At 49.5% G+C, this 8,954-nt stretch overlaps 1 protein-coding gene across 1 annotated transcript; it reads left to right on the top strand.

Moving 5' to 3' along the window:
- Window positions 1-1,118: 1,118 nt before the first annotated feature.
- IRX1 (iroquois homeobox 1) lies at window positions 1,119-6,097 on the top strand. The gene is made up of 4 exons (XM_072851330.1): window positions 1,119-1,382; window positions 4,013-5,027; window positions 5,586-5,658; window positions 6,040-6,097. The coding sequence occupies exons 1-4, from the start codon at window positions 1,119-1,121 to the stop codon at window positions 6,095-6,097; spliced, it is 1,410 nt and encodes a 469-aa protein (XP_072707431.1).
- The last annotated feature ends 2,857 nt before the right edge of the window (window positions 6,098-8,954 follow it).

The raw sequence follows: 8,954 nt of genomic DNA, 5'->3' as shown, positions 1-8,954 counted from the left end.
CTTCTTTTTTTAACTAAAGATTCTTCTGGGAAGAACTGCTAGGAGCCTTTTGACTTTCAGCAAAGTTGTGTGTGTGTGTGTGTGTGTGTTCGTGTGTGTGTGGCGTTTGTGGGTTGCTATAGATAGATAGACCGCATTTATTTATTTATTTATTTATATGCCTCTTTTTTTTTTTTTTTTTTTTTAGTGGTAAATTGTTACAAGTCGCCTGGCTGCAAAGCCCCCTTTTCCTCTCCCGGCCACTCTTGTTTGTTCCTGAGTCCAACGACGACAAGGGGGACTCAATGTTAAAGGTGGAAAAAACCAGCAACACAGTTGTTTTTGTTAAAAGGGGACACACTAAGGCTGCGAAACAGCAAAACCCCAATGTTGGACAGCTGTAAAATCGTGTAGACAGGTTGTCATACAGCAGTGGGGGCTTTTCTGAAAGGAGCCCATTGCTAAACATTAAATACACACACAGCACAGCACAGCAGCTGCGCGGACACGCGCACACACACACACACGCACACGCACACTCGGGCTCCGAGGAAAGTGGCCCAGGCTGGGCTGTGCACCACGTGCTGCGGCGGGGGGGCGGGGGGGCGCGGGGCGGCGCTTGCAGCTCAAGTGGGTGCCAATCAAAACATCAACTTCAAATTGTATCTGAAAGATCAGCCTAGGACCTAAGGGCAGACACATCAGTTGGAGCTCAATTGTTGATCAGATCACATCTAAGGGATTTAGGAGCACAGAAGAGCCGAGATTTGAGGAAAGACACCCCACTGAATCCTTCCACACTCCTCCTCCTCCATACCTAGGTTGCAATATATCTCTGACAGAAAGAAATCAGAACGAAAAAAGAAAATTATCGGCTCGATTTCTGTTCTCTCGCCCTGCCTGACTCCAGTAAAGAGAGAGGGGGGAAGGAAAAAGAGAGAGAGAGACAGAGACAGAGAGAGATCCAGAGAAGCCCGGGTTTGTTCCGCTCCCCTCCCCGGCTGTTCAGGCTCCCTCCTCCCCCTTTTTTTTTTTTTTTTTTGGGTATAATTCCTTCCCCCCCACCCCCTTTTATTTTTTATTTCTGCCGCTTCTGCCGCCGCCGCCAGTGCCGCCGCCGCTGTGCCCGCGCCCCGGAGATGTCCTTCCCCCAGCTGGGCTACCCGCAGTATCTCAGCGCCAGCCAGGCAGTGTACGGGAGCGACCGGCCCGGGGTGCTGGCCGCCGCCGCCGCAGCCGCCGCCGCCGCCGCCGCCGCCTCGGGCCGGCCCGCGGGCGCCGAGCTGGGCAGCGGCTCGGCCGCTGTCACCTCGGTGCTGGGCATGTACGCCAGCCCCTACAGCGCCCCCAGCTACAGCGCCTTCCTGCCCTACACCGCCGACCTCGGCCTCTTCTCCCAAATGGTGAGTGAGCACCGCGCTGCCTCCCGCCCGCCCGCCCCGGGCCCGCGGAGCGCGGCCGCCAGGCGCGGAGGCAGGGGGAGCCGCGGGCAGGGGCGGGCGGAGGCCGCGGAGCCGAGCGCGGGGGGCGGCGGGGCGGCCGCGGTGGCGGTGGCGGTGGCGGCGCCCGCCCGGCGCGGGGGCCGCCGCGGAGAGGGGAGCGTGTGCGGCGGCGGGTCTGCGAGGGAGAGAGGGGCCGCGGCCGGGGCCGGGGGGCGGCGGGCTCCGTCTGCAGGCGCAGCCCCCATCCGCCCCGTCGCTCCAGCCGGGCAAAACTCCTCCGAGTTTTTCTTCTCGGCCGAGCAGGGCTCCTGCCTCCGTGTTGTCGGCTTTCCCTAGCAGCTCGGTTTTTTTTTTTTTCCTTGTCGCTGGTGGTGTTGTTGTTGACGGGTGATATTGTCGGTCCTCTTGTTTCAGTCGGCTTTCCAGCGCGCTCCTCTTTCCGCCTGGCCCTTTTCTTTGCCGCCGAGCTATAAACAGGTTCCGTCCGAAAGGCCAAAGTGCAGTGTCGGTAGCTGGTACGCCCGTTTATTTCAAGACATTTTCCTTAAGCCTTAAAAATGGCCCGTTCTGTTCCCTGAACTTTTCGTACTCTGATTATGGCGAGTATCATAGGTCGGATTTGCATCAAGCGAAGGAGGGCATCTACATCCCATTATATGCATCGGAGCAGAAAGGCATATTGGCCTTAACTCTAAAACAAACTGCCGTCACCCAGATTGTCCTCGGATCCCTTTTTTCCTTTTCTTTGGAACGTAACAGTTACGAAGTGAAACACCTTTTTTTAACTAACTGTTTTATATCTCTGGTGTCGTTGAAACGCTTTTCTTGCTAGTATCTCCACATTTCTCGGCGGCGATACGCACAGGTTCCACTTAATTTCTAAATGTCCCTCTTTTCTCTCCCCCCCCCCCGAAACATAAAAGTGTGAATATTTATAACTGGGTGCATGCAAGGCATAACTTGTGAGGGTTTTTGATACATATATGTAGGCAAGTAGGTAGATACGCTGTTAAACAAGGGGCAGCGTCTGAAAACAGGTCATTTTGTGCTGCAAACATTCCCTACGAAGGCACTTTTAACAGCATGCATTTCCTACTTTTTTTAACCTTGATTTTGGAAATGCAGTAAAAGTTGAGACAGAAGCAATGAGTGATTTACAAGTGGCTTCTTCAAAAGAATTCCCAACAGAGATTACACAAAAAATATCATTTCAGCAACAATAACAAAAGACAGCAGAATAAAGGGAGTGCAGAAAGCCTACTCTGTAACACATTACAAAAATTACATCGGGCTTCTCTTTGTGTGTAAGCTTTGTCTCTGAAATTAAAATACAGGTTCCTTTTTAACTGTTTGACAAAGTTAGATTAGTCTCTTCGCGGACGCTTTTGAAGAGGCTCATTTTTAAGGCTGACGCAAATTTCGCAAGAGTGATACTAAGAATGTATTTCTGGACTAGAAAAAAACCGAGATTGTAGTAGAAGCAAGAAAAAAAAGAAAACGGCTTTAAATGTTAGCTGTTTAGGAACAGTTCCCTTTCCTACCCGCAAAGTATCCTGATATTTTACTACAGTGATTTACCATGACGGTGATATTCTGAAATCAGTTCTAAAATTCTGAGCATTTGTAAATCAAGAGCTAAAATATTAAGCTAATATCTGGACAATTTGCGGTAATAATGAGGCCTAATGAGGTTGCTAGAAAGATAAAATGTTATTTACCAAAACACCTGATGGGATAATTTGACTTGCTGTGTTTTACTACTGATGATAAAAAGAATATTGATTGCAAATAAATCACCGTCTCTAAACGCTTGTAAACAATTTGTGTTTGCCCTGCCCAGATCAAAGTGAAACTTATGAGATAAAGTGTCTGCATCCCCATATTCTACAATGCGTGGATCAGTTTTCACTCCAGAGTTTAAAGGCTCTTCTAACAGTTAGAAGTTAATGTTTTACACCAGAATCTTAGTGTACGATTTGGGGGCCGGGGGGGGGTGGTGGTGGTGGTGGGTGGGGGAGTTGGCTTGTGTGTGGAAAATCTCTTACATTATAAGTGTCTTCGTACTGAAGTTGTGCATTCATCGCCCCAGCCTCGTCTCACGCCAACTCCTTTTAAAGGCAGATCTGGGGCCAAAGAAGAATGCTCTGCATGCATTTGTAATATCCTCCTGGATATTTCGCAGATAAATGCGGCGTTGTGCGCAGGCATTAGTTTGTAACGGTGGTGTAGTACCTGCTTTCTCTGCCTGATAATTGCGAGGGCACAATAAATTGTCTCGCCGAGGCGAACGCGAAGTTGCTGCATTTCCATCGTTTGATTTGATTTGGTTTGCGGAGAAAATACGCATAATGCCTGGCAGAGCCCAGCTTAGCCCCTCTCTTTTCCTTTCCCAGCAAGAAGGGGGGATCTTCTGGGAATACCTCTGTCTGATCTGAACGTGAAGAGCCTGGAGCGGGGAGGGCCGAATTTTGCCTGTGAAGACCCTTTGCACCGCTCAAAGGCGTATTGCGGCTCCCTATTCAGGTCTGTTAGAGACGCTAACGAGATAATTGATGTGCTTTTTCCTCTCCGCTTGTCTGAATGTGTTGCAGGGCTCCCAGTACGAGCTGAAAGATAATCCGGGTGTCCACCCTGCTACCTTTGCTGCCCACACTGCCCCCGGCTATTATCCCTACGGACAGTTCCAGTACGGGGACCCGGGGCGGCCCAAAAACGCCACCCGGGAGAGCACCAGCACGCTGAAGGCCTGGCTCAACGAGCACCGCAAGAACCCCTACCCCACCAAGGGCGAGAAGATCATGCTGGCCATCATCACCAAGATGACCCTCACCCAGGTCTCCACCTGGTTCGCCAACGCCCGCCGGCGGCTCAAGAAGGAGAACAAGGTGACCTGGGGCTCCAGGAGTAAGGACCAAGAAGATGCAAACCTCTTCGGGAGTGACAATGAGGGGGACCCCGAGAAGAACGAAGACGACGAGGAAATCGACCTGGAGAGCATAGACATAGATAAAATCGACGAGAACGATGGGGAGCAGAGCAACGAGGAAGAGGAGGAGAAGCCCGAGCTCCTGAGACAAAGCAGCGAAGAGGAGCACTTGGAAAAGGAGAAGGATTTGGCACTGTCGGGGTCTGAAGGGCTGAAACCCAAAGACGCGCTGGCCATGGTGAAGGAGGCCTCTGACAACAGCACGCGAATCATCAGCCCCGGGGGCCAGAACAATTTACAGATGCCATCTCACAGCAAACCCAAGATTTGGTCTTTGGCAGAGACGGCAACCAGTCCCGATGGTGCCCTGAAATCGTCTCCCCCTCCGCCCCCTCCTCCCCAGGTTAACCACACTTCTCCACAGATCCAGCACCCTGCTTTTCTCCCTAGCCATGGACTCTACACATGCCAGATCGGCAAATTTCACAACTGGACAAATGGGGCTTTCCTCACTCAGAGTTCCCTGCTGAATGTGAGGTCCTTTTTGGGAGTAAACCACCACCACGCTGCTCATCACAATCACCACCTCCAGGCCCAACAACAACCTTCTGTTTTAACAGCAACCCTGGGAGCCCTAAGCAGTGAAAAACCTTCAGAGAGGACCAGTCCCAAACACATAGGTAATGAACGCAGCAGGCATCCACCTCTCCCTCCACCCCCAACACACGCACATGAACTTCTCCTTGAGGAATGCTGTCAGGTTCAGCCCTGGTGTAACTGATTGCTTTTAACGGAGTTACAGACAGTTTACCCTAGCGTTGAGGGTTTTTTTTCATGGAGCGTGTTGATTGCATGCATTAAGCCCATATCATGCGGGCTATTACATTCTCACCCTATACGCCTATCAAATAAGATGAGAATGCAGGAATAGCGCTGTGAAACATACTCTTTGGGTTTTACTTTCCTTCCCTCCTTCCTGACCCTCATCTCCCCGTCATTTCAATGACAGTCAAAAACGTGGCAAAAAAAGCTTGCATACTCCTTAAATATTGAAAGTAGGGAATAGTTCTGTACACACACACACACACATATAGACCTACACACGCCTGAGCAAGAGAGTGAGAGGCAGGTGTGTTCTCTGCACACTCTCCAGATTTTTATTGTTGTTATTCTAAAATGGTTCTCCTGTTTGTTTTGTTTTTTTTTTTTTTTTTTTTTTTCCTTCTGTCTCCTTCTAGAAAGAGAAAATGTACCAAGAACTGAATCCCCACCTCAGCCGCTAAAATCGCCCTTCCAGCCTGTCCGTGACAAGTGAGTTTGTTTGTTTGTTTTCACTGCAGGAATGTTACTTATGTGAAACAGAGTGTTTGAATAATAAAGACTAATTATAACACCTAATCATCACCATGATAATACATACAGACAACAAGAACAACACGGAAGTTGCTGTAATCTTTTCAAAGTTAGGCTAAATTGCAGTTGTACGTAGCCAGCCTGTAACTTTTCTGAAACTTAACAGACTTCCAAGATCTTATGTTAATTACACCAGTGACAATGATTTCTGTGCAATTAACTAATACTAGGATGCTATAGCAATAGACAGGCAATTATAGGAAAGGATTCTCTTTTTTTTTTTTTCCTGAAAGATTGTTACGTCTTTTTTTTTTTTCCTTCCTCCCTTCCCCCCTGCAGCTCTTTGGCTCAGCAAGAGGGAACACCGAGAATTTTAACAGCTCTCCCTTCCGCTTGATTAAATGGTTTGGTGAAAAAATATTACAGAGACTGGTATTAAGGACAGAAAAAAAAAAAAAAAAGGAAACGATATAAACGACTCCCATCAATCTCTTTTTGCAATAAGGTGGTGCAAATCCATAAAAGCGATTACACAAATCTGTAGATGGATCCCCTTCTTCATTGTACCATTTCAGATCGTGTTATTCTAACCATTCTTGGATTATTTGTTTGGTAAATGTTTCCCATGTGTTTGTGTTTTTTCTGTATATAGAGTGATTTCAGATTGTAAATAGCGCGTCAGCAAAACTTGTCTAAATCATATATTTTTGTCTAATAAACTAAATGAAATTATGAGCTCTCTTCAGGTATGTATTCTGTTGCTGCAGATCTTATACATATATTACAAATCTATTCAAACATTTATAATTTGTTTTCTAAAAAGTCAAGTCTCTTTGCCTTTGGGTAGCTGAAACTTAAAATACCAAATCCAAGCTTTTAATGACTCTTGTAACTATTTTGTCGAAAACAAGCTGCGAGCTTCCCTTTTCATACACGTAAAGTTAAGAAGCTGAGTGAAGCTGGTTCTTGACTAGTAAAATTAAAGCTATTTTTTTCAATTGTGATGAATCAGACGTGTTCTGTAGTACCCATTTTACGAACATAAATGGATCTGACTTCCACTTACGTTATAAAATACGCTCTTGAAAATGAAAAGGACAAGTTTTCTCACAGTTCCCTAGTGTATAACTTTGCTGTCCAAACCGGTTCCTAAATGGGATCAAGAGCTTTAGTGCTTTGGTATACATTCCGACTGAAGCCGAAAAAAAAATAGTGGATTAGGAAATAGAATTATTTGTAACGATTTGTGCTTTCAATAAACACAGAGGAAATATGACTGTGAAAGATTTTTCCCTGTGAGATAAAGCACAATCTTAGCGGGGGTGGGGGGACGGGGGGCAAAATGGCAGCTCTTGTACTTCCCAGAAGAAAGTTCTGCGATTCCGATCTGTTGGTTAAAGAGAGACTGAGAGAGACAATCTATCGGTTTATAAAGGCATTAATCTTCCAAAGACGGTCCGTTAAAAGGTGTAATATTTTGAGTGTTTACTTCTTTTTTTCTCCTAAATGAGAACACTAAATGAGCATTGAGGTGCTAATAAGATACCAGATGGTTGTTGATGGTGGAAAATGGAAAGAAGCAGCTGGGAAAGTCATTAAGAAATAATGTGGTGACGCCCTATCCAAACTGAACCAACCTCAAACCAGGACTTGTAGGAAACAAGATGAGATTTTCAAATAAAATATTAATAAAATTTTTGTCAGAGATCAGAATATCGATCTTGATTTAGCTGCAAAATCATCGCAAGCAAAGAGGGGTCTCGGGAAACTATCGCTTAGAGATCTGTTGACAAAGCAGTGGAGGCGGTAGGCTGCTACTTTTTGCGGTTTTCAGATGGATCAGAGAAACAGATCAGACGAAGTGGATTTTGTGCGGGATATCTGAAGGCCTGTCCCTGAAAAGCGACTCGTTTTGACATCCTGCGGTTCCCAGCATAGCGTCAATTAGTTTGCTGTCTGGCTTTTAGTCGTGTCGTTTTTCCTAAATCACAGGCAGTCCAGCGCTGGTAGCGGTTCCAACAAAAGAGCATATTACAGTTTTAACCAAACCATAATAACTTAGCTTTCAGTGAGGAAAAAGGGAGAGGGAAGACGTCTTAGAAAGAAAGAAAAGGAAGAAAAAAGACTTCACGCCTGCAAAGCCATGCGGCGCGTCAGGCCAGTGCGGGTGTAAACCCGAAGAAGGCAGTGCTTTCTCTTGCCTATCCAGTCCAAAGAAATGGCTGCAGCCCCGCACCGGCTGCCCCTCGCCCCCCTTAGGCCCGACGCCCAAATTCCTCGCGGGCGGCGCAGCCGGCCCCGAGCAACCCGGCGGTCCGGGGTGCCGCTGCGTCGGGCCGGCCCAGCCCCGGCCCCTCTCCGCCGCCCGCCTGGCTGGGAGAACCCGCGGGCTGCTCCGCCCGCCCGGTGCCATAGATGGGCACCGCTCCCCCGAAAGGGGAGACGGCACGCAAACAGCGCGCAGCGATGCGCTGCGAGGCGGAGCGAACGCGGCGGTGCCAAACTGGCTTGGGAGGAGAGAGGAGAGGAGAGGAGAGGAGAGGAGAGGAGAGGAGAGGAGAGGAGAGGAGAGGAGAGGAGAGGAGAGGAGAGGAGGAGAGGAGAGGAGAGAGAGAGAGGAGAGGAGAGGAGAGGAGAGAGAGAGGAGAGGAGAGGAGAGGAGAGGAGAGGAGGAGAGGAGAGGAGAGGAGGAGAGGAGAGGAGAGGAGGAGAGGAGGAGAGGAGGAGAGGAGGAGAGGAGGAGAGGAGGAGAGGAGGAGAGGAGGAGAGGAGGAGAGGAGGAGAGGAGGAGAGGAGGAGAGGAGAGGGGATTACTGTGCGGCGTACTGACGTCAGAAGGGACTGTAACTGTGGAGAGCAAAGCAGCGTGAGTGTGTGCGTGTGTCCCTGCGTGTACCCGCTCCCGCTCCCCGACCGCCAGCGCCCGGCGGAGAGGAGCGGAGCCGAGCGGTGCCGAGCGCGGCCGAGCGGTTCTGAGCGGAGCCGAGCGGTTCCGAGCGGTTCCGAGCGGAGCCGAGCGGGGCCGAGCGGCGGGGCGCGGGCCCGGCTTTGGGCAGGCTCGCAGCGCCCTCTGTGGGCTGCGGGCGGCACCGTCCCCTCGCTCGGCGCGGCGGCAGCCGGAGGTGCCGGCCCGCAGCTCTGCTCAGACGGGGGTGCGGAGGGGGGGCTGCCCGCCTTTAATTCAGCCAGAAAGCCAGCAAACATCCTCCGGAGTGTGCTTCCAGTTTTGATTACCCTCCGGAGAGTGATAATTC

This window comes from Ciconia boyciana, chromosome 2, assembly GCF_034638445.1.
Source record: "Ciconia boyciana chromosome 2, ASM3463844v1, whole genome shotgun sequence".
Classification (NCBI taxonomy): Eukaryota; Metazoa; Chordata; class Aves; order Ciconiiformes; family Ciconiidae; genus Ciconia; species Ciconia boyciana.
Note: the sequence above shows the minus strand (reverse complement) of the source record. Positions and strands in the feature narration are given on the sequence as shown.